The sequence below is a fragment of the Triticum aestivum genome, chromosome 3A, assembly GCF_018294505.1.
Source record: "Triticum aestivum cultivar Chinese Spring chromosome 3A, IWGSC CS RefSeq v2.1, whole genome shotgun sequence".
Classification (NCBI taxonomy): Eukaryota; Viridiplantae; Streptophyta; class Magnoliopsida; order Poales; family Poaceae; genus Triticum; species Triticum aestivum.
The window spans coordinates 734,785,645-734,812,005 of NC_057800.1; the positions used below are offsets into that span (position 1 = coordinate 734,785,645).

At 42.4% G+C, this 26,361-nt stretch overlaps 1 protein-coding gene across 2 annotated transcripts; it reads left to right on the forward strand.

Moving 5' to 3' along the window:
- The first annotated feature begins 1,808 nt into the window (after positions 1–1,808).
- LOC123059572 (F-box/FBD/LRR-repeat protein At1g13570-like) lies at positions 1,809–23,336 on the forward strand. 2 transcript variants are annotated; one of them, XM_044482112.1, is made up of 4 exons: positions 1,809–2,014; positions 21,692–22,533; positions 22,631–22,789; positions 22,878–23,336. In XM_044482112.1, exons 2-4 carry the CDS (start codon positions 22,078–22,080, stop codon positions 23,148–23,150), a joined length of 888 nt encoding a protein of 295 aa, XP_044338047.1. In that variant the 5' UTR covers positions 1,809–2,014; positions 21,692–22,077; the 3' UTR covers positions 23,151–23,336. The 2 variants fall into 2 exon arrangements, with proteins under 2 accessions (XP_044338047.1, XP_044338046.1); XM_044482111.1 differs by having other exon boundaries at positions 21,697–22,533.
- The last annotated feature ends 3,025 nt before the right edge of the window (positions 23,337–26,361 follow it).

Here is a 26,361-nt window from a genome sequence, read left to right on the forward strand (position 1 = left end):
GGGTTTTCATTCTAAATGTTTGGTATATGTAAACAACATTTTTCTAATACACATTTAATATTTTTTCAATACAAATTTAACATTCTTTAATATATGGTCAACATTGTTTTTATACACATTTTAAGCATTTTTCAAATGCTTGATTAACATCTTTCATATACAAGAATGATATTTTTTGAATAAGTTATTAACATTTTTTCCACAAATTTTTCAATGCTTGATTAATAATTTTTAAATAAAAGATTAACATTTTTGTTAATACATGGTCAACATTTTTTCTATACACGATTAACATTTTTCAAATGCTTGATTCACATTATTCAAACACGTTGATTAACGTTTTTGAAATACGTGTTCAACATATTTTTTTAATTCTTGATTAAAAATTTTATATACATGATAAAAAAAGTCATCATTTTTTAATTCATAATCAACAATTTTCCTATACATGTTCTGCATTTTCTCAATGCTTTTTTTTTCAAATACATGTTCAACATTTTTCAAATACTTGTTCAATATTTTCCAAATGATTTTTTCAAATACTTGTTCAACATTTTTTAAATGCGTGTTCAACATTTTATGAAAGCTTGATTAACATTTTTCAAACGCTTCTTCAACATTTTCCAAATGTTTTTTGTAGGGTCCTTTTTGTAATATACATATTTAGAATATTTTCAAGTATAAACAAAAGTACACAAATAAAGCAAAAAAACAAAATCAGAAATGTAAAAATTAAATAGAAAAAGAGGTCATGGCCTCCTGCGCGCATGGGCCGGCCCATCTCGCTCAACTCCTTCAGCGAGTGAGAACCTAGACTTCCTGAAGGCAATATATAGGTAGGGGGGGGGCGCAAAGTCCGGCTACGAAGAAATATTTACTCCTTGCGAAGAGACGAACTGGATGCCGCTCACCCGTGAGACATGGCCGCATCCCCGCCCCCCAAAGTCCCTCCCAGCACACGAAACGATTCGCCCACCTGCTACTCCAAGGCCGATAGCGGTGTACGTTGCTCTTTGTTTCGACTATCACTCGGTCACATAAGGCCCACAAAGTCCAAATGATTGAAGACCTTCGATTTTGTTACGAGAGCAATGGCTTACCTGTGTAGCCCTCTCTGGTCCTCTATTAACGCCCAAGCTGGATTATAAGTTGATCAAGCGGCCATAATGCCCAGAAGTATTGATCTGAAGGTAGAAAACAATAATAGCCTGAGAGGGCTCCAATAGTGTGCAAGTCGGGATTATAAGTTGATCAAACGGCCAATAATGCCCTAGGAGTATTGATCTGAAGGTTGTAAACACTAATAGACTGAGAGGGATTCAATAGTGTGCAGTTATAATGTCTTTAAATTGCTAATGTTTACTCAATCATTAGGGGGTCCAGGCTCCTGCTCGCCCCCTAGCTTCGCCGCCGTCGATTTGGTGATAGAGGTATTCTTGTGTTGTTCCCTTCTTGGATGCCTCGTCATTAAAGCACTTCTTTCACAGTCGGGAGTGTTGTCTTACAACTTCATGCTTGAGTTTGCTTGGACATGTCACAGGACTTTGGGAGGTCATGTGTTCTTCTTTTCTTATTTGTGTGCGTTCGTGTTGGCTATGCACATCTTAGTCGCGCAGAGACCTGGTGTGCAATATTTGTATTTTCGTGATGCGACTTAAAATTAATAAAATCCATCCTTTATGGAAAAGAACGGAAATTGCAGGCCATTCAAGCATTCAGCCCAAGGTAGGGACCAACGTCAAAGAAAAAAAAAGCCCAACATAAGGAGTAGCCCATCCCCATCGCCTGGTTCTCTCCTCAAGCCCATTTCGGGAATACCACCAGCGCTCAGCGAGTCGCCCACCGATTCGCCGTTTCCACAGCTGCCGCAACCCTCCGGCGGCGGCGCTGGCATCCGGCGTGGCGTCGTGCCTCCGATCCGCGCACCGCGCCCCTCGGCGATCCGGCTTGGAGACAGGCCGCAGCAGCCAAGCGGCGTGGCCTTCATTGATTATTGAAGAAGGAACACTCCGCCGTAAGTTATTTTGGCTTCCTAGATGAGATTTGTTCGCGGTGAATTCACGAGTTATTGAAGAAGCAGCATCATGAATTCAGGTGGCCTGCAGCGCTAAGTTCTTTTGGCTATCAGATTGCCCAGTGAGGATTGATGAGATTGTTCTGGTTAATCTTAATTCTGTTCACATGCTTTTTTCAGATTCAGTTGATTAACTGAATTCAGTTTAGTTCAGTGCTATTTACATTTCCTTTTCTTCTTATTCTCTAGCTCCTACAGTACTAATCTCATAGAATTAATCTTTTTCATGGGTAGTCTTGTACTCTCTCTGTCCCACAATATAAGATTTTATCACATTCAATATGTGAGTACTAGGAAAAATACCTTTTGCATCGCGACAGGTGAAAAAACTCTCATATGCCTCTAGCCCGTAATACATAAAGGATGAAGTATTTGGTGGTTAGTTAAGACATGACATGTAAAGATAAAGAAGCAAACGAAGTTGTTGACACCAGATTTTGGCATGGTCACGAATCCAGATTCATATGCAAAAGTTAGAGGCAACACTTCGCGGGCCGGCCCTGAGTGAGAAAGTATTCGGCCTTTGTCGGCTGAATGAAACCTTGCCGGGGTAAAACCTTGCCGGCGGAGAAGCATGCCGGCGTGAAAAGCTTGCCGGCGGAGAAGCTTGCCGGTGTGAAATCTTGCCGAGAAAGACCTTGCCGGGGAGGAAAGATTGCCGGAGGAAAAGCTTTCCGGGCGAAGACCTTGCCAGGGGAAAAGCTTGCCGGGCGAAGACCTTGCCGGGGCTGAAAAGCTTGCCGAGAAAAAGCTTGCCCGGGTGGAAACTGTCAAGGCCAATCCAACCAGAAGCTGAAGATGGGCTCAAATGATTATCTCCGATTTCATCTCGAAGTCCGAAACTATGCTCAAAGTACCAAGATCTTATATTCAAAGTACAGTTTAGCCGATTAAGCCACCAAGACAGCCTCAAAAGAAAAAATGATCTACACGGGTTGTCTTCGTCTCGTCGAAACGATCAATTTTGATATAAAAATCGTTCAAATCCGAGTTCGTATGCAAAAGTTAGAGCAATCAGAGTGCAGCCCTGTCACTAGGCGAGATGTAGCCTGTTCGTCTCGTCGAAACGGTCAAGATTGCTTTTGGGCTTGTTTTCATCCGAGATGGTTTACACCGCAAAAAAGACCCGCAAGGTGCAGCCAGTTTAAACCGAACAGTTTTGGAAAGTTCGGATAAAACAGTCCGAATTTGACTAGGGTTTTGGACGTGAATTGATGTAATTTTCTTGTAAGGAAAGCCTAGATAATTTCTTTGCTTGTACGGGAAGTCCAGTCGCCTCTTATATATGTTGGGGGTGATGGCCGATTGAACAACACACAATCGATCAATCAATTACCACTTTTTATCTTTTATCTTTTCTCCTTAACCCTAGTTCTTCTTCTTCCTCGTTCTTCGTTCGTTCTTCTTCATTGCAGGGCGGCGAACCTCGAGGCCCTAGGGGCGATCAGGTCGACCTAGGGCAGCCCATAGCCACCGCGCGCCCAGACGGGGTCCCTCCCGGGTGTGTGGGGTTTCGGGTCCCAAAAGCGCCGGCTTGCTGTCTTGCATATCGCGCTGGAAGTCGGCCTCCCGCGGTGTGAGTTGCGGAGCATCTCCCTCGGCGCCGCGGGTACACATCGACGTGTTCGTGTGACGCGTTCCAGCGTCAACACACTTTTTGGCGACTCTGCTGGGGAACGAAGCTTTGAACGGTCTCCAGCCCGTTCTTGCTACGAAGAGATCGTCATCAAGTTGCAGAAATCTACAAAGGTAATATGAATACTGAATTCCCCTTTGTAGATGCAAGTAATTCATATGTTGTTGCTGGATCACCTAATGAGCATAATGTATCGGCTAGCCCTAGTTTTATCAATCATGCATCTAATTATGCGCACGGGCCGATGCAAAACAATTTTCATGCTTCAAATTCTTATGATTTTAGCAACATACAACATATGTATCCAAACTCTCATGCATCGGCAACCCCACAAATCCATATGCCGATGAACAACACGATGGGTTTGATTAATCAATTTGAAACACCTCATGTTAAAATTTCGAATAGCATACAAGAAAGTGTTTCACCTTTTTATTCATCGGCAACTGATTTGCAACATGTGAATCCAACCTTGCCAATGGATGGGAGAATTGGCCATTCTACTACTAGCTATTCGGCCAGTTACTCTCAACCATCATATGCTACACCTCATGTTAGTAATTTTTCAGCACCGTATGCAACTGTAGATGTTCATAATTCAGCCCCGCATCTTCATGGTCTCAGCCGAATAAGTGAAAATTTTACAGGAACACATGTGCTGTCATCAAATACTGTAGCATATAATGCATACTCTACGCAATTCAAGAATTTCGGCAACACTCACGAATCATTGCCGAAAGAATCTGAAAGCGTTACGGAGCAATCCCTTCCAGAAGCGGTTGTGGCTGCATTAAAAAAGAGCTTGGCACAAAACAAGAGGATTAGTGCTCTTTGCCTTGAACAATATGAAAAGGGGTTGTTTCCTGATTATGCTGCAACAAAAGCTAGAGTTTTGCAAGAAGATGAATCTTTGCCAATTGATAAAATTGGCGAGCAAAAATATGGTTTTACAACAATGCATATGCCTTCACCTAATACTCCGTCATATTATACAGCCCCTACACAATTGCAAAGTTTCGGCAACACCCATGTGCCATTGCCGAAAGAATCTAAAAGCATTGGGGGGCAATCGTATCTGAAGTGGGCTGAAATTGAGAAAAAGATTAAAGCCAATTTTGCCGCTCGCCACCAGAAACAAAAAGAAACAGAATTGGCTCAAGTGAAAGAAGCAGTGCCAATTGGTAGAAGCAATGTAAAGAAATATGATTCAGAACATGAAAGTGCTCCGGTTAAAAGAGCCGAATCAAGAAGTATATATTCTGAGTCCATCAAATGCAAAGAGGCAAGCATTATTGAGAAAGGGATGGCAAGCATAGCAAAGCGACCATACTTGATTTTTCTAAAGTTAAGGGAACCTACTTCCTGCCCTATGAGTTTCGTGCTAGAGAAATTGATGAACTTCAAGGACAAGAACAAGTAGCCGAACAAAGTTCGGCCGACAAAAATCTTCAATGTAATGATGCACGGAATCAAGAAAAAGATGATGAAGAGGCATTGGGGAGCCATCCAAAGGCGGAGCAAGATATTTTTCAAGTCACACCACCATCGTGCTCTCCCAACATATTTGAAGAGGTATGTTTAGCAAGTAATTTACCTATTTTCAGATTTGGTTAGGACTTTATTGTTGATGCATCTATTAGAAAAATCCTCATAAGTAATTTTGAAAGACCAATGAAGAAGGGTAATTTACTTACTAGCAATAAAGTTGTTATTGAGCATATCGGTCAACCCATTACGCCATTTATAAAGACCGATAGTGACTTATTATTACAGCCAAAGCTTTCCCCGTTGCTTTATCTAAAGTTCATATCTATTTGGGTAGCTTTGCTTATTTCATACTTGGCTTGCACTTGGTCTCAATTCAGACATGTATGTTCTAACTATTTTTGTTTTACAAATTTAAAGCCAAGGTTAAATTCTGTTGAGAAAACCGATGCTAGTATAATATCTTACCCAAAGACATCGGAAATTGAGTGCAAAACACAATGCATAGCCGAATGGTGTGGTGCAAAATCTGAACCATTCGTTTGCTTAATCCCAAAGATGTTCTCACAGCAAGATCGGCTAGAAAATAAAAGGTTTACCTTTAATTCAAACATGTGTGATCAAATCTTTGATTTGTTGTTGAGGAATAATTATATTAGAATTCTTGATCACCATGTTGAGCCATCTGTCCAGGTACGAATGTATTGTAAGTTGCATGATTCGTCCAAGCATACTTTTGAGGATTGTAACATGTATCGTCAAATAGTTAAATCGGCCATTGATAAAGGACGATTGAAATTTGTTGAGACACCAAGAGATGACCAGTCTGTTCCGATTGGTCCCGATGGTAGAAAGTTTTTGCATCGGCTGCTTCAAGCCGATCCATTTGAAGAGAAGGTCAAAACTGCAGGTGATGGGATCAAGCTTTCAAGTAAAGAAGTTGTCAAAGAGCATAATGAACATAATCTTGAGGGCAAAAATTCCATCGAAGCTACAATGGAGACACCAAGGACTGGGGGACAGCAAGCAAATCCAACGATCAATGAAAGCAAACCGAAAGAAAACAAAGGCCGAAATAAGCGCAAGTGTAAAAGATCAAAAATCACCTTTGCTGAACTATTGGAGAAATATCAAAAGAAGAGTGAAGAGAAAAATGCTTATCGGCCCAATCATGCAAAGAAACCAAGATCACCCCCAAGGCGCAAATATGAGGATCGATATTGGCAAAGTGAGAGTTTCAATGCAACATATTCATATCCTTATTTTGGGCCGCCAATGCCAATGCCGTGGAGGCCTCCCTATGCTCATGTAGATCCATATTCATCATGGGACAGGTATGATACAAGGATACATTCTCCATCTTATTTTAGACCATCTCACCAATATTATGCAGCTCCGAGAAGATCAACATTTGAATAGTCACATGTTAAAGACTGTTTCAATTATAAGGAATCGGTCCGGACACCATGGATGAAAAAAGAGGTGGTCAAGCAAGTCTACCGCGTGAAAAGAGATGGTCGTAAGTGTGCTACTTCAGATTTGATCTCAAATAATAAAGAGCCAATTAAAGTTTTGACGTTGGCTACAAAAGGCAATGAGACGAAGCAACCAATTATTGAGAGTCAAAGTGCCAAATCTGAAGAAAAGAAGTTGAGAGTGCACAAGGCCAAAAAGGAATTGCCATTGGTCAAAACAGAATCACATTCGAGATGCCCACTCGGCTTATCGTATTGGCAAAAGAGAGAATTACACAAACTTAGTGCACAAGAACTTGAAGAAAGGAAAATGGCATGGGTTCCCAAAGGAAGTGCTCAAAATAAGAATTATGTGCAAGCCTCCATTACAAGAAGTGCGGCAAAAGTGAAGAAGGAAAAGAGTAAAAACTATGAAGGACCAAGCCGAAGGTTTCAACACCTTTGGTCTACACAGTATCCATATTCTTCAACTATGCCATTAACGCCTATGCCATGGAATTCGTCATCGGGTATGATTGGTAACCCTCAATGAGCTTATTTTAATCCATGGATGCAATATAATTTCTTACGTCATGAAAGGGTATTACCAAGTCACTATACATTTGATTAGCTACAAGTTTGTTGCTGATCCAAAGGGCCGAAATACTTGATTTGTCATTTCATTTGTTTATTTCGGCTATATGTGCTTTAAATGAAGTTTACATGGTAATGGCCGATATTTATCTATCGTCCTAAGAGTATGTCAATGCATGGCCGATATAGTATTCTAACATCGTCCTTAGTTTGATTGGAGAGCGAGACAAGGTACGTGCTCATGAAAATTTATATGTATGCCTATATTATGATTGAATGGAGTTGAGACATCATGACCGATGTCTTTGAATATATGCTGCATAGACCAATTTATAGCTGCAGAATTGGTTGGTGGGCTTATACTTTGTTTGGATATGATTTGGCTTATGCATCTTTGAGATCTATAAGAGGCCAAATCATAGTTGATTTTGTTACTGAACATCGGATTGATGACAAGTATGACATTGATATAAACCTTGCCTCATTAGTACCGTGGAGATTATATTTTTATGGTTCATTTTGTAGCAATGGCCAAGGTGTTGGTATTGTTTACATATCTCATCATGGTGCTGTTTTTGAAGCCTCATGCCGCTTAGAATATTTTTGCACAAATAATCAAGCCGAATATGAAGCATTGTTATTCGGTTTGGAGATGTTGCTTGCTATAGGTGTTACACATATTGAGGCTTATGGTGATTCGTTACTAGTGGTGTAGCAAATATCCAAAGTCTTTCAGTGTTTGGATGAATCACTTAATGTTTATCTTAATAAATGTCTAGATATAATTTCTACTTTGGATTGCTTTAGCATTGCTCATATATCTAGACATGACAATTGGAAAGCAAATGAGTTGGCACAATAGGCATCCGGCTACCATGTTGATCATGGCGTGTTTCATATTTCTGAAAAGCCGATGTCTAGTCTTGCCGACGTAGGGGAGGCCGAACCGGAGCCCACCGTTTCGGCCACTAATGAAATATTCAATGCAGGAGAAAGTGAAGACTGGAGGAAACCCATTGTTGATTATTTGTGTGATCCTAGTAGAAGGGTGGACAGGGCTGTTCGGCGGATGGCTTTCAAGTATACAATGAGAGATGATGATCTCTATCGCCGAACGGTTGATGATGTTCTTCTAAAGTGCTTGGACAAGGACCAAGCGAGAGTTGCTATGGGGGAGGTCCATGAAGGTATTTGTGGCACTCATCAATCGGCTCCCAAGATGAAATAGTTGCTACGACGTGTTGGATTTTATTGGCCGACTATGATTAATGATTGCTTCAGATATTACAAAGGGTGTGAAGCTTGTCAAAATTTTGGTGATATTCAGTTGGCTCCTGCTGCTATGTTATATCCCATTATCAAGCCGTGGCCTTTCAGAGGATGGGGTTTAGACTTTATTGGACAAATTCATCCGTCTTCCTCAAAGGGGCATCGGTTCGTATTGGTGGCAACCGATTATTTCACTAAATGGTCTGAAGCAGTACCTCTCAAGAACATGACACATACGGAGGTGATTAAATTCATAACCGAGCACATTATTCATAGATTCTGCATTCCTCAAACATTGACTACAGATCAAGGCTCCTCTTTCATGTCACATCAAGTTAAAGAATTTGCCGAATCTTATAACATAAAATTGCTCAATTCCTCTCCATATTATGCCCAAGCCAATGGACAAGCTGAGTCTAGCAATAAAATTTTAATCAAGCTCATCAAGAAGAAGATTGAGGATAATCCAAGGAGATGGCATGAGTTGTTGTCTGAAGCTTTGTGGGCACATAGGATCTCAAGGCATGGTGCTACGAAGGTGACTCCATATGAGCTAGTATACGGTCAAGAGGCTGTTTTACCGATGGAAGTGAATTTGAATGCTTTGAGAATAGCCAAATAAAATGATTTATCGGCAGTAGACTTTTATAACTTGATGATGGACAATATTGATGAGGTTGTCGATAAACGTTTGGCTGCTTTGAAGGCCATAGAGAGGGACAAGTTGAGGGTAGCAAGGGCTTACAATAAGAAGGTTAAGTTGAAGAATTTTCAAGTTGGCGATCTCATGTGGAAAGTAATTCTCCCGATTGGTTCAAGAGACAGAAAATTCGGGAAGTGGTCTCCAAGTTGGGAAGGTCCTTTTAGAATTGCAAGAATAGTTCCCGGAAACTCTTATTTGGTGGAATCCGTACAAGGGGCACTGTTACCTCGAGCTCTCAATGGCAAGTACTTGAAGAAATACCACCCAAGTGTGTGGCAAGAAGCCTAAGTGGGCAGTGGACGATATATGACTATCGCCCTTAGCACAAACATGGCTGATACCTTATTATCGTCCTGTGGAAAATGGCCGATGGAGTGTTGACATCGTCCTTAGAACAAACACAATAAAAGTTATTTTTCGGCACACAAGCTTTGCCGAAAAACAGGGGGGCATGTGTTGACACCAGATTTTGGCATGGTCACGAATCCAGATTCATATGCAAAAGTTAGAGGCAACACTTCGCGGTCCGGCCCTGAGTGAGAAAGTATTCGGCCTTTGTCGGCTGAATGAAACCTTGCCGGGGTAAAACCTTGCCGGCGGAGAAGCATGCCGGCGTGGAAAGCTTGCCGGCGGAGAAGCTTGTCGGTGTGAAATCTTGCCGAGAAAGACCTTGCCGGGGAGGAAAGATTGCCGGAGGAAAAGCTTCCCGGGCGAAGACCTTGCCAGGGGAAAAGCTTGCCGGGCGAAGACCTTGCCGGGGCTAAAAAGCTTGCCGAGAAAAAGCTTGCTGGGGTGGAATCTGTCAAGGCCAATCCAACCAGAAGCTGAAGATGGGCTCAAATGATTATCTTCGATTTCATCTCGAAGTCCGAAACTATGCTCAAAGTACCAAGATCTTATATTGAAAGTACAGTTTAGCCGATTAAGCCAGCAAGACAACCTCAAATGAAAAAATGATCTACACGGGTTGTCTTCGTCTCGTCGAAATGATCAATTTTGATATAAAAATCGTTCAAATCCGAGTTCGTATGCAAAAGTTAGAGCAATCGGAGTGCAGCCCTGTCACGAGGCGAGATGTAGCCTGTTCGTCTCGTTGAAACGGTCAAGATTGCTTTTGGGCTTGTTTTCATCCGAGATGGTTTACACCGCAAAAAAGACCCGCAAGGTGCAGCCAGTTTAAACCGAACAGTTTTGGAAAGTTCGGATAAACCAGTCCGAATTTGACTAAGGTTTTGGACGTGAATTGATGTAATTTTCTTATAAGGAAAGCCTAGATAATTTCTTTGCTTGTACGGGAAGTCCAGCCGCCTCTTATATATGTTGGGAGTGACGGCCGATTGAACAACACACAATCGATCAATCAATTTACCACTTTTTATCTTTTATCTTTTCTCCTTAACCCTAGTTCTTCTTCTTCCTCGTTTTTCGTTCGTTCTTCTTCATTGCAGGGCGGCGAACCTCGAGGCCCTAGGGGCGATCAGGTCGACCTAGGGCAGCCCATAGCCTCCGCGCGCCCAAACGGGGTCCCTCCCGGGCGTGTGGGGTTTCGGGTCCCAAAAGCGCCGGCTTGCTGTCTTGCGTATCGCGCTGGAAGTCGGCCTCCCGCGGTGTGAGTTGCGGAGCATCTCCCTCGGCGCCGCGGGTACACATCGACGTGTTCGTGTGACGCGTTCCAGCGTCAACACACTTTTTGGCGACTCCGCTGGGGAACGAAGCTTTGAACGGTCTCCAGCCCGTTCTTGCTACGAAGAGATCGTCATCAAGTTGCAGAAATCTACAAAGGTAATATGAATACTGAATTCCCCTTTGTAGATGCAAGTAATTCATATGTTGTTGCTGGATCACCTAATGAGCATAATGTATCGGCTAGCCCTAGTTTTATCAATCATGCATCTAATTATGCGCACGGGCCGATGCAAAACAATTTTCATGCTTCAAATTCTTATGATTTTAGCAACGTACAACATATGTATCCAAACTCTCATGCATCGGCAACCCCACAAATCCATATGCCGATGAACAACATGATGGGTTTGGTTAATCAATTTGAAACACCTCATGTTAAAATTTCCAATAGCATACAAGAAAGTGTTTCACCTTTTTATTCATCGGCAACTGATTTGCAACATGTGAATCCAACCTTGCCAATGGATGGGAGAATTGGCCATTCTACTACTAGCTATTCGGCCAGTTACTCTCAACCATCATATGCTACACCTCATGTTAGTAATTTTTCAGCACCGTATGCAACTGTAGATGTTCATAATTCGGCCCCGCATCTTCATGGTCACAGCCGAATAAGTGAAAATTTTACAGGAACACATGTGCCGTCATCAAATACTGTAGCATATAATGCATACTCTACGCAATTCAAGAATTTCGGCAACACTCACGAATCATTGCCGAAAGAATCTGAAAGCGTTGCGGAGCAATCCCTTCCAGAAGCGGTTGTGGCTGCATTAAAAAAGAGCTTGGCACAAAACAAGAGGATTAGTGCTCTTTGCCTTGAACAATATGAAAAGGGGTTGTTTCCTGATTATGCTGCAACAAAAGCTAGAGTTTTGCAAGAAGATGAATCTTTGCCAATTGATAAAATTGGCGAGCAAAAATATGGTTTTACAACAATGCATATGCCTTCACCTAATACTCCGTCATATTATACAGCCCCTACACAATTGCAAAGTTTCGGCAACACCCATGTGCCATTGCCGAAAGAATCTAAAAGCATTGGGGGGCAATCGTATCCGAAGTGGGCTGAAATTGAGAAAAAGATTAAAGCCAATTTTGCCGCTCGCCGCCAGAAACAAAAAGAAACAGAATTGGCTCAAGTGAAAGAAGCAGTGCCAATTGGTAGAAGCAATGTAAAGAAATATGATTCAGAACATGAAAGTGCTCCGGTTAAAAGAGCCGAATCAAGAAGTATATATTCTGAGTCCATCAAATGCAAAGAGGCAAGCATTATTGAGAAAGGGATGGCAAGCATAGCAAAGCGACCATACTTGATTTTTCTAAAGTTAATGGAACCTACTTCCTGCCCTATGAGTTTCGTGCTAGAGAAATTGATGAACTTCAAGGACAAGAACAAGTAGCCGAACAAAGTTCGGCCGACAAAAATCTTCAATGTAATGATGCACGGAATCAAGAAAAAGATGATGAAGAGGCATTGGGGAGCCATCCAAAGGCGGAGCAAGATATTTTTCAAGTCACACCACCATCGTGCTCTCCCAACATATTTGAAGAGGTATGTTTAGCAAGTAATTTACCTATTTTCAGATTTGGTCAGGACTTTATTGTTGATGCATCTATTAGAAAAATCCTCATAAGTAATTTTGAAAGACCAATGAAGAAGGGTAATTTACTTACTAGCAATAAAGTTGTTATTGAGCATATCGGTCAACCCATTACGCCATTTATAAAGACCGATAGTGACTTATTATTACAGCCAAAGCTTTCCCCGTTGCTTTATCTAAAGTTCATATCTATTTGGGTAGCTTTGCTTATTTCATACTTGGCTTGCACTTGGTCTCAATTGAGACATGTATGTTCTAACTATTTTTGTTTTAGAAATTTAAAGCCAAGGTTAAATTCTGTTGAGAAAACCGATGCTAGTATAATATCTTACCCAAAGACATCGGAAATAGAGTGCAAAACACAATGCATAGCCGAATGGTGTGGTGCAAAATCTGAACCATTCGTTTGCTTAATTCCAAAGCCGTTCTCACAGCAAGATCAGCTAGAAAATAAAAGGTTTACCTTTAATTCAAACATGTGTGATCAAATCTTTGATTTGTTGTTGAGGAATAATTATATTAGAATTCTTGATCACCATGTTGAGCCATCTGTCCAGGGACGAATGTATTGTAAGTTGCATGATTCGTCCAAGCATAATTTTGAGGATTGTAACATGTTTCGTCAAATAGTTAAATCGGCCATTGATAAAGGACGATTGAAATTTGTTGAGACACCAAGAGATGACCACTCTATTCCGATTGGTCCCGATGGTAGAAAGTTTTTGCATCGGCTGCTTCAAGCCGATCCATTTGAAGAGAAGGTAAAAACTGCAAGTGATGGGATCAAGCTTTCAAGTAAAGAAGTTGTCGAAGAGCATAATGAACATAATCTTGAGGGCAAGAATTCCATCGAAGCTACAATGGAGACGCCAAGGACTGGGGGCAGCAAGCAAATCCAACGATCGATGAAAGCAAACCAAAAGAAAACAAAGGCCGAAATAAGCGCAAGTGTAAAAGATCAAAAATCACCTTCGCTGAACTATTGGAGAAATATCAAAAGAAGAGTGAAGAGAAGAATGATTATCGGCCCAATCATGCAAAGAAACCAAGATCACCCCCAAGGCGCAAATATGAGGATCGGTATTGGCAAAGTGAGAGTTTCAATGCAACATATTCATGTCCTTATTTTGGGCCGCCAATGCCAATGCCGTGGAGGCCTCCCTATGCTCATGTAGATCCATATTCATCATGGGACAGGTATGATACAAGGGCACATTCTCCATCTTATTTTAGACCATCTCACCAATATTATGCGGCTCCGAGAAGATCAACATTTAAACAGTCACATGTTAAAGACTGTTTCAATTATAAGGAATCGGTCCGGACACCATGGATGAAAAAAGAGGTGGTCAAGCAAGTCTACCGCGTGAAAAGAGATGGTCGTAAGTGTGCTACTTCAGATTTGGTCTCAAATAATAAAGAGCCAATTAAAGTGTTGACGTTGGCTACAAAAGGCAATGAGACGAAGCAACCAATTATTGAGAGTCAAAGTGCCAAATCTGAAGAAAAGAAGTTGAGAGTGCACAAGGCCAAAAAGGAATTGCCATTGGTCAAAACAGAATCACAGCCGAGATGCCCACTCGGCTTATCGTATTGGCAAAAGAGGGAATTACACAAACTTAGTGCACAAGAACTTGAAGAAAGGAACATGGCATGGGTTCCCAAAGGAAGTGCTCAAAATAAGAATTATGTGCAAGCCTCCATTACAAGAAGTGCGGCAAAAGTGAAGAAGGAAAAGAGTAAAAACTATGAAGGACCAAGCCGAAGGTTTCAACATCTTTGGTCTACACAGTATCCATATTCTTCAACTATGCCATTAACGCCTATGCCATGGAATTCGTCATCGGGTATGATTGGTAACCCTCAATGGGCTTATTTTAATCCATGGATGCAATATAATTTCTTACGTCATGAAAGGGTATTACCAAGTCACTATACATTTGATTAGCTACAAGTTTGTTGCTGATCCAAAGGGCCGAAATACTTGATTTGTCATTTCATTTGTTTATTTCGGCTATATGTGCTTTGAATGAAGTTTACATGGTAATGGCCGATATTTATCTATCGTCCTAAGAGTATGTCAATGCATGGCCGGTGTAGTATTCTAACATCGTCCTTAGTTTGATTGGAGAGCGAGACAAGGTACGTGCTCATGAAAATTTATATGTATGCCTATATTATGATTGAATGGAGTTGAGACATCATGACCGATGTCTTTGAATATATGCTGCATAGACCAATTTATAGCTGCAGAATTGGTTGGTGGGCTTATACTTTGTTTGGATATGATTTGGCTTATGCATCTTTGAGATCTATAAGAGGCCAAATCATAGTTGATTTTGTTACTGAACATCGGATTGATGACAAGTATGACATTGATATAAACCTTGCCTCATTAGTACCGTGGAGATTATATTTTTATGGTTCATTTTGTAGCAATGGCCAAGGTGTTGGTATTGTTTACATATCTCATCATGGTGCTGTTTTTGAAGCCTCATGCCGCTTAGAATATTTTTGCACAAATAATCAAGCCGAATATGAAGCATTGTTATTCGGTTTGGAGATGTTGCTTGCTATAGGTGTTACACATATTGAGGCTTATGGTGATTCGTTACTAGTGGTGTAGCAAATATCCAAAGTCTTTCAGTGTTTGGATGAATCACTTAATGTTTATCTTAATAAATGTCTAGATATAATTTCTACTTTGGATTGCTTTAGCATTGCTCATATATCTAGACATGACAATTGGAAAGCAAATGAGTTGGCACAATAGGCATCCGGCTACCATGTTGATCATGGCGTGTTTCATATTTCTGAAAAGCCGATGTCTAGTCTTGCCGACATAGGGGAGGCCGAACCGGAGCCCACCGTTTCGGCCACTAATGAAATATTCAATGCAGGAGAAAGTCAAGACTGGAGGAAACCCATTGTTGATTATTTGTGTGATCCTAGTAGAAGGGTGGACAGGGCTGTTCGGCGGATGGCTTTCAAGTATACAATGAGAGATGATGATCTCTATCGCCGAACGGTTGATGATGTTCTTCTAAAGTGCTTGGACGAGGACGAAGCGAGAGTTGCTATGGGGGAGGTCCATGAAGGTATTTGTGGCACTCATCAATCGGCTCCCAAGATGAAATAGTTGCTACGACGTGCTGGATTTTATTGGCCGACTATGATTAATGATTGCTTCAGATATTACAAAGGGTGTGAAGCTTGTCAAAATTTGGTGATATTCAGTTGGCTCCTGCTGCTATGTTACATCCCATTATCAAGCCGTGGCCTTTCAGAGGATGGGGTTTAGACTTTATTGGACAAATTCATCCGTCTTCCTCAAAGGGGTATCGGTTCGTATTGGTGGCAACCGATTATTTCACTAAATGGTCTGAAGCAGTACCTCTCAAGAACATGACACATACGGAGGTGATTAAATTCATAACCGAGCACATTATTCATAGATTCGGCATTCCTCAAACATTGACTACAGATCAAGGCTCCTCTTTCATGTCACATCAAGTTAGAGAATTTGCCGAATCTTATAACATAAAATTGCTCAATTCCTCTCCATATTATGCCCAAGCCAATGGACAAGCTGAGTCTAGCAATAAAATTTTAATCAAGCTCATCAAGAAGAAGATTGAGGATAATCCAAGGAGATGGCATGAGTTGTTGTCTGAAGCTTTGTGGGCACATAGGATCTCAAGGCATGGTGCTACGAAGGTGACTCCGAATGAGCTAGTATACGGTCAAGAGGCTGTTTTACCGGTGGAAGTGAATTTGAATGCTTTGAGAATAGCCAAACAAAATGATTTATCGGCAGTAGACTTTTATAACTTGATGATGGACAATATTGATGAGGTTGTCGATAAACGTTTGGCTGCTTTGAAGGCCATAGAGAGGGACAAGTTGAGGGTAGCAAGGGCTTACAATAAGAAGGTTAAGTTGAAGAATTTTCAAGTTGGCGATCTCGTGTGGAAAGTAATTCTCCCGATTGGTTCAAGAGACAGAAAATTCGGGAAGTGGTCTCCAAGTTGGGAAGGTCCTTTTAGAATTGCAAGAATAGTTCCCGGAAACTCTTATTTGGTGGAATCCGTACAAGGGGCACTGTTACCTCGAGCTCTCAATGGCAAGTACTTGAAGAAATACCACCCAAGTGTGTGGCAAGAAGCCTAAGTGGGCAGTGGACGATATATGACTATCGCCCTTAGCACAAACATGGCTGATACCTTATTATCGTCCTGTGGAAAATGGCCGATGGAGTGTTGACATCGTCCTTAGAACAAACACAATAAAAGTTATTTTTCGGCACACAAGCTTTGCCGAAAAACAGGGGGGCATGTGTTGACACCAGATTTTGGCATGGTCACGAATCCAGATTCATATGCAAAAGTTAGAGGCAACACTTCGCGGTCCGGCCCTGAGTGAGAAAGTATTCGGCCTTTGTCGGCTGAATGAAACCTTGCCGGGGTAAAACCTTGCCGGCGGAGAAGCATGCCGGCGTGGAAAGCTTGCCGGCGGAGAAGCTTGTCGGTGTGAAATCTTGCCGAGAAAGACCTTGCCGGGGAGGAAAGATTGCCGGAGGAAAAGCTTCCCGGGCGAAGACCTTGCCAGGGGAAAAGCTTGCCGGGCGAAGACCTTGCCGGGGCTAAAAAGCTTGCCGAGAAAAAGCTTGCTGGGGTGGAATCTGTCAAGGCCAATCCAACCAGAAGCTGAAGATGGGCTCAAATGATTATCTTCGATTTCATCTCGAAGTCCGAAACTATGCTCAAAGTACCAAGATCTTATATTGAAAGTACAGTTTAGCCGATTAAGCCAGCAAGACAACCTCAAATGAAAAAATGATCTACACGGGTTGTCTTCGTCTCGTCGAAATGATCAATTTTGATATAAAAATCGTTCAAATCCGAGTTCGTATGCAAAAGTTAGAGCAATCGGAGTGCAGCCCTGTCACGAGGCGAGATGTAGCCTGTTCGTCTCGTTGAAACGGTCAAGATTGCTTTTGGGCTTGTTTTCATCCGAGATGGTTTACACCGCAAAAAAGACCCGCAAGGTGCAGCCAGTTTAAACCGAACAGTTTTGGAAAGTTCGGATAAACCAGTCCGAATTTGACTAAGGTTTTGGACGTGAATTGATGTAATTTTCTTATAAGGAAAGCCTAGATAATTTCTTTGCTTGTACGGGAAGTCCAGCCGCCTCTTATATATGTTGGGAGTGACGGCCGATTGAACAACACACAATCGATCAATCAATTTACCACTTTTTATCTTTTATCTTTTCTCCTTAACCCTAGTTCTTCTTCTTCCTCGTTTTTCGTTCGTTCTTCTTCATTGCAGGGCGGCGAACCTCGAGGCCCTAGGGGCGATCAGGTCGACCTAGGGCAGCCCATAGCCTCCGCGCGCCCAAACGGGGTCCCTCCCGGGCGTGTGGGGTTTCGGGTCCCAAAAGCGCCGGCTTGCTATCTTGCGTATCGCGCTGGAAGTCGGCCTCCCGCGGTGTGAGTTGCGGAGCATCTCCCTCGGCGCCGCGGGTACACATCGACGTGTTCGTGTGACGCGTTCCACCGTCAACACACTTTTTGGCGACTCCGCTGGGGAACGAAGCTTTGAACGGTCTCCAGCCCGTTCTTGCTACGAAGAGATCGTCATCAAGTTGCAGAAATCTACAAAGGTAATATGAATACTGAATTCCCCTTTGTAGATGCAAGTAATTCATATGTTGTTGCTGGATCACCTAATGAGCATAATGTATCGGCTAGCCCTAGTTTTATCAATCATGCATCTAATTATGCGCACGGGCCGATGCAAAACAATTTTCATGCTTCAAATTCTTATGATTTTAGCAACATACAACATATGTATCCAAACTCTCATGCATCGGCAACCCCACAAATCCATATGCCGATGAACAACACGATGGGTTTGATTAATCAATTTGAAACACCTCATGTTAAAATTTCGAATAGCATACAAGAAAGTGTTTCACCTTTTTATTCATCGGCAACTGATTTGCAACATGTGAATCCAACCTTGCCAATGGATGGGAGAATTGGCCATTCTACTACTAGCTATTCGGCCAGTTACTCTCAACCATCATATGCTACACCTCATGTTAGTAATTTTTCAGCACCGTATGCAACTGTAGATGTTCATAATTCAGCCCCGCATCTTCATGGTCTCAGCCGAATAAGTGAAAATTTTACAGGAACACATGTGCTGTCATCAAATACTGTAGCATATAATGCATACTCTACGCAATTCAAGAATTTCGGCAACACTCACGAATCATTGCCGAAAGAATCTGAAAGCGTTACGGAGCAATCCCTTCCAGAAGCGGTTGTGGCTGCATTAAAAAAGAGCTTGGCACAAAACAAGAGGATTAGTGCTCTTTGCCTTGAACAATATGAAAAGGGGTTGTTTCCTGATTATGCTGCAACAAAAGCTAGAGTTTTGCAAGAAGATGAATCTTTGCCAATTGATAAAATTGGCGAGCAAAAATATGGTTTTACAACAATGCATATGCCTTCACCTAATACTCCGTCATATTATACAGCCCCTACACAATTGCAAAGTTTCGGCAACACCCATGTGCCATTGCCGAAAGAATCTAAAAGGCCAGGTTCTTACATTTATTCTGTGGAAAGGCCAGGTTCCATTCCTTATTTCTCTTTCACACTACTAATTGATGATTGACCACTACTCATTGAGGGGAACTTGCCGCTACTCGGGTAGGGGATAGATCCAAATACTGCTGACGGAGGGGGCTGCTGGTGGAGGGGACACCACCTGCAGATGCTGATTTGGGAGGGGCGGCGGCTCCTCCTCCCGGAGCGCGAGGGAGCAATTGATCGAGCAGGAGGGAGGAGTGGCCTAAACCTAATGTCGTGGCAGCTATGAAAACTGAAAAGTGGGGCGGTAAAGGGAGGAACGGGTCAGATTTAGGCCAAAATATGCCGCCCAGTTAATCAACCCAGCTGATAATTCGGTCTGACAGAACGATTAACTGGGCCTCTGAGTTAATGGGCCGAATAGGCCTTTCTCGTATCGGAGGGGGGGGGGGGGGGGTAGCAATTAACTGCTCATATCGTTAGTTAATCAGCTGATATTTGTAACAATGGTTGATTTATCATAACATGATGGATACTTTATTGGATGGGAGGCCCATGAGCGGTTGCGTGCGTGGGCCGGTCCAGGCCATGCAAGCCCCAGTGCATGTGAAGGACGCAGGTAGCAATGGAAACATACCCTGACTTAATATGATCTATTAAACATTGTTTTTTCACATAACATGTGCTGGTTGAGTTGGCTATCCGGTCAAGTTGTGCTCTTTTTCTGCCAACCTGAGTTTGAGTCCGTGCGGCAAGCACGAACCGTTCATTTATTTTTTTGACGAACCGTTCTTTTACTGCGGGTAGATTGTACTAATAGTTGTTCCATTCCATTCCACATTTCTCGCTGTTCCTTCCGTATTTCTCTTTCCAGTCGCACCAGAATTCACTCTCACCATTTATTCTGTAGAGAGGCCAGGTTCCATTCCTTATTTCTCTTTCACATGGCTAATTGATGATTGACCACCGGATTTATTCACCACTGATTTATTCTGTCGATAGGCAAGAAACCTTCCTTCGTTATTTCTGGAATTCATTCCTCACCCTTTGCTAATTGATTCCGGAAACAACTTCCTGTTACCCACAAAACTTAAAGGCATATATAAATTGGAAAGATTCGATGCAAGGGGCCAAGGTGGGACTAATTTTTTGTTGATTTATCATAACACGTTGGCTGATTTATCAGATAGAAGGCCCATGAGCGGTTGCATGCGTGGGCTGGTCCAGGCCATGCAAGCCTCCGTGCGTGTGATGGCTGTAGGAAGAAATGGAAATATAGCCCGGCTTAATATGATCTACTCCCTCCGTCCCATAATGTAAAACGTTTTTTTGACACAAACGTCTTACATTATGGGATTCAATCATCAGTTAAGCATTGTTTTTTTCACGTAGCATGGGCTGGTTGAGTTGGCTAATCGGCCAAGTTGTGCTCTTTTCCTGCCAACCCGAGTTCGAGTTCATGCGGAGGCCAGTTTTGTGGAGAGGTTTATTTTGTGGAGAGGCCAGTTTCCATTCCTTATTTCTCTTTCACGTGGATAATTGATGATTGAACACCAGATTTATTCTGTGGATAGGCAAGAAACGTTCCTTCCTTATTTTGTGGAGTCATTCCTCACCCTTCCCTAATTAATTCCGGAGAGAGCTTCCTGTTTCCCACAAAACTTAAAGGCCTATATAAATTGTAAAGTATTCAATGCAAGGGGCCAAGGTGGGACTAACTTTGTGTTGATTTATCATAACATGTTAGTTGATTTATCGGATGGAAGGCCCATGAGCGGTTGCTTGCGTGGGCCGGTCCAGGCCATGCAAGTCCCCGTGCGTGTGAAGGACGCATGAAGCAATGGAAACATAGTCCGGCTTAATATAACTTATTAAACATTGTTTTTTTCACGTAACATGGGCTGCTTGAGTTGGCTAATCGGTCAAGTTGTGCTCCTTTTCTGCCAACCAGAGTTCGAGTCCGTGGGCAGGCATGAACCGTTCATTTTTTTTTTGCCGAACCGTTTTTTACTGCGGGTAGATTGTACTGAAAGTCAAGGGTGTTACTGTAAAATGTCGCGACGGACCAAGAATACATATTCCTTTTATTAGTAGAAAATAAATATATATAGATAAAGGATGTAATAACATCTTATATTATGGAATGGAGGGAGTACTTAGTATGACCACACATAATCATGACTTTATAGTTAATGTTTAAACTAAAATGACAAAACTGCTAAATCCACACTTTCAGCTTGGAGCATGATGGATTGATGGCAAATGTATATTCAACAAAAAAAAACCCTTTCCAACTTGCAGCATGCGAAATGGTTGCTATTCAAGATCACAAATTAGGGTATTGTAACACATGTCAAATGATAATCAAGCTTTTGAGCTTACCAATGCAGTAGTCAAGTTCAGTTCTGTTTATAGAAACATACCGAACTTGCTTTCCTAAACTGCCATCTCTCGGTTGTTCCTTTTTTTCTCTATGAACAAGCAACTTACTTAGTGAACCATTTAATTTCAGCATGTGTTGTATTTTTAGTGATATGTGGTAGACTGCACGCTAATATAGGCTCCCTGTATTCTGGAAATGTTAGGACAGCTTAATCCGGATTCTGAAGCAATGAGTACCTGTAAAAAGGCCAGGGCGGAATCTACATCTGTTGTGAGTTCAGACAGACTGAGCAGTCTACCTCCAGAGATAAAGGGCGACATCCTCTCCCGTCTGAATGTCGAAGAAGCGGTTAGGACTAGCACCTTATCAAGTACTTGGAGGGATGCATGGACTAATATGCCAAAAACATTTCTGCGCGATGGAAATTTTGCAAGAACCAAGTTCGTCACATTAGTCGATATGGTGCTATCACTCCACAAGGGAACTGTAGAGAAGTTTGATATTTCAGGTAGCAAACCTTACCATGACGAGTTCGGCAGGTGGATGCTCATGCTTTCTAGGATATAACCAAGATCAATTATAGTCGAGATGAAATCAGGGCCAGGTTATAGGATTCCCTCATGTCTATTTTCTATCGGTGATTTGGAGAATCTGCACCTGCAAAACTGCATCATCAGCTTGCCCCGGGTATTCCAAGGTTTCAAGAGATTAACTCGCCTCAGACTGAACAATTTCTCATCTACAAACATGGACATGCAAAATTTGGTCTCGTTCTGCCCCGCACTGCGTTCTTTGAGACTAACTTATTTTGAGGGCATTAACCATCTAACCGTTCAAGCTCCTAAACTGAAACTTCTTTATGTCATTGGGGACGTTGAAATTAATTTGGATGCACCTGATTTGGAGGTGGCTCTCTTAATGCATCACAAAGCTACAGCACCTCATTCTGATCCAATTGCGCTTCACAAGGAAAGCTATGTCAAGCAGTTATTGGGAAGCCTAAGTGACATCAAAAGCTTTGCAATTAGCGGCTTTTTGCTGAGGGTAAGCTATTATTAGCTCCAGCATTACTGTGGCCTTCTTTTGTCTCCTGACTAATCTGTATTGACATTTCCTTATTCATTTTCTGTTCATGTTGTAGTATTTATCAAAAGGTTGCATGCTTACGAAGCTCCCAGCCCTGTTTGCTCGCCTGGAGAATATTTATCTTGCGATATGCTTTTTGGACCGGCGGCAATTCTTGGCCGCTTGTTCGTTGTTTCAGAATGCCCCTAACTTAAAGACGCTTGATGTCGTTCCAGTAAATCCTCTCCCTTCCTCAGTCATCCAATCCATGTTCATTCTTGTATTTATGGCACCTAATTAATGAGTTGTGAAAAAAAATGCAGAGTCACTCTTCGAACACATGGGACCAGGATCAGGCGAGGATTAAAGACTTCACCGTGCAAGTGCAATTGGATCATCTCGTAACGGCCAGTGTGCAAGGTTTCAGGGGTCTGGCCTGCGAAGTCGATTTCGTGGCAAAGCTACTGAGCTGGGCACCAGCTCTGGAAGAACTGAAGATAGAGTGGAAAGGCAAAACAGAGTGCAGCATGGTTCTTGCCAAGCTATTAGCTCTGCCGAGGGTGTCTCCCAGGGCCAAGGTCATTGTGACATTTTGATAAGAATGCATCCCTACAGTCTAGAGAGCATCCCCCATCACTTTGCCGGTTTAATTTGCAGCCAAGCAGGACTATTTCAGCTTTCTTTATGCCAAGACCAGATGGTGGTTATATATGTGTGCATTTGAGGCAAATCATCAGGCAGAGGGAGTACCTAATGTGCTATTAGCAAGTGTTATCCTTTGTTGAGCCGGGGACACAAGCCGCTGTTGCCCTTCCTCAACCGTGTCAGTTCAGCTCGTCCCGTCTTATCCTGTTGTTCCGTGTGTCGTAAATTCCTGTTTCTAGAAAATATAAGAAGTAATGAAATATATAGTGACACCTTCATCCTGTATGAATAAGAATGAAGATGTGAATCAAAGGCATGAAACTGTACCTTCTGTGTATGTTTGGAAAGCAAAGCATTTATCAGATTGGTTCCAGATTGGAACGAGTGTACAATGTTTCTTGCATCTCCTATTTCATTTTTTGTTGATAAAGTGAAATATTTCTATATCACTGTCGCCTTTAATATTCAGTTATTGTGTGCTTCAGAATTATTCACTGGTTTTCAGGTATTAATCAAAGCTCGCTCTTGGAAAGCCTGGATTACATTTCTATATATTTATGAGTATATAAATGAAACACAGATATGGCCATTTACTTTCAGATCTATAGAAACGTAGTACAAATATGAGCACCCTTGAAGGACTGAACGAGTTTCAATCGAGGCTCCAGAGGGAAAATTCGTAAGTTGCTGTCTTGTGTTATTAAAAGTAAATACCGTATCCAAACAAACCAAACCCTAGGACGAGTTATTACAGAAGATATACCATTTTCTCATAACCATAACTTGTGTTATTTAGTTATACGTCGTATAGAGATACATAATCAAACCAGAACAATAGAAAGAAAGAACACATGGTTCAAACCACTAGCTCGGGTGGAAAGACCCATGTCAATGCATATATATCGTAGACCTGCTCCGGGATCTTGAGTTGAGCACCGTCGAAAACAATATCACCCTCTTTTATCTCCTCTCAACAAGCCGAAACAGACTTGGAGAAGAGTTTGCTATGAAAATCGCATGGCCATCTTGACCACCCGTCATCGGCACTCACATGCTTGTGCTGGCATCTGCCTTAATACATTGACCCCTACAGATATAGCTATAACCTCGTGAACACTATTGCAGCACTAGTTGCCGACTCACCATGAGCAATTTTCCACACAATTCAACATCGTACCTAAGGACGCAGAGATGAGCATCGCCTTCTTCCTCATATATATACTCAATGACCTCCTTAATCTTGTCATGCCCTTCTTTAACGCATGATTATCATGAGACTCTTCACTCTCTTGTTTAAGAACCATGTCAGCGTTCTCGTTCTCGTCCACATTCTCATCACTAGTTGCCTCATCTTCGCCGTCGTTGTTCAACAACATTGGAATCATCATTAGCTGCATCATCTTCCTTGTCATCGCTTCACACTACTAAATCATCATCAGCCGCCTCATGATCTTCGTCATCGCTCCGCACATTAGAATCATCATTAGCCACCTTGTCATCCTCATCATCGCTCCACACATAGGAATCGTCATCACACATTGAATGTTGAATGATGCGATTGATATTGGTGACCATAGGTACCCCATTGCCATCAAAGCCAACTCGGAGGGAAATGAGGTCCTCAACCTGAATAATTCCATAGACTATGTCTCCAAGGAATGCAATGTCGATGATGCAAGTGAAGGTAGTACTATATGGCTGAGGAAACCAAAAACGTTTTCTCGCATGGATAAAGATGGTTGGGTAGTTCGCATTGTTGGTCATGAAGACGACAAGGTCATCCGAAGTCGACCGTACGAGCACCTTGCGGATCTCAAACCACTCTGGGACATGACCGATAGATGAGGGCATCAAGCATGGTCGTTCTGAAGAAAGGGTTGTGCAAGAGATAGGTGGGTCTCTTCTCGGCATCGGTGCACTTGACGGTGAGCCAGCCATCCTTGAGCCGATGCAGATCACATTTGTTGGGATGGAGGGGATGCGGTGCCCACCGCGGTCGGAAGATATAGTAAGAATAATTTTTTTTTTTGTGTGTGATGGAAAAAGAGCTGTGTTAATCAAGCAGCAGGCAAGTCCGCCTTACAAATATTCAGCACATCACCAGGTCCAGATCTAAGCCAAATGGTTGTACGCCTCTCCCTTCCACCAAAGTTGGCCGTGTAATGGCTTCCATTATTTTGCTCCCATCTAATGTGCTTGATTAAAAACCCCGGTCCAGGACGAAGACTAGCCTAGATTTCTTCAATCAGCACAGCACACGCTGATCTATCTACGTCCGCACCTTGAATGAGCTTAGCTGTGTGGCCTCCAGGCAGTCCAACTCAACAACAATTAATCGGCAGCGTTTGTCCATTGGAGAGCAAGATGGATCCCTTCTCTACATGCGTCAAGTTCCGCCTGCAGCGGCGATGTACAGAACCGCAATTCCATAAATTGATGATAATTATGATCTCCCCCTCCGGAGTACTGCAGAACCATTCCGGCACTTTTACCCTCTCCCCTATTTCCTCTTGTCTTAACAAGTAAACTTGAAACTCACCATGAAGCAACACGTTGCATTGAAAAGTATGTCAAAACCTACCTATGTGTCTTGCTTGTGTCCCCCCACCCCACAATTGTATACCCATTTCTCAGTTCATTTCATGGGTATTCAGCCGAATACCCATTGTTTCTCCAAAAAAATTATGTACACACGTAGTATATAACCTTTTTTTCTGATAAGAAGTATACAACAAGGTACATGTATGGAAAAAACGAAAATGGCAGGTTATTCAAGCATTCATCCCAAGCCCAATGTAAGGAGTAGCCCACCCTGTTTCTGGCCTAGGAAAAAGAAAACCCAAGATAAGGACTAGCCCACCCACCACCTCCTGTTCCTCAAGCCCAATTAGGGAATCCTCCTTGTTCGCACCAGGGCCGGCCCTGAGGGGGGGCGAACGGGGCGGCCGCCCCGGGCCCCCAAACGCCAGGGGGCCCCCTCCAGGTACGTGTATGTAGGGTACACAAGTATATACTACGACCAAAAAAAATTGAAGCCAAACTCAGCAACGCCCCAGCCTCTGCTCCTCTCGTGTGACTCACGTGCTAGGCCTAGGAAAGAAAGGGAGAGATGATGGGCTTGGCCCATGTTTGCACGTACAGGCAGATGACGTGAAAGAAATC

Coding starts and splice junctions, on each gene's coding strand:
- LOC123059572 (XM_044482112.1), top strand. CDS start 22,078: ATGAAATCAGGGCCAGGTTATAGGATTCCCTCATGTCTATTTTCTATC. Junction 22,534..22,630: donor TTAGCGGCTTTTTGCTGAGG/GTAAGCTATTAT, acceptor TTCATGTTGTAG/TATTTATCAAAAGGTTGCAT. Junction 22,790..22,877: donor AGACGCTTGATGTCGTTCCA/GTAAATCCTCTC, acceptor AAAAAAATGCAG/AGTCACTCTTCGAACACATG.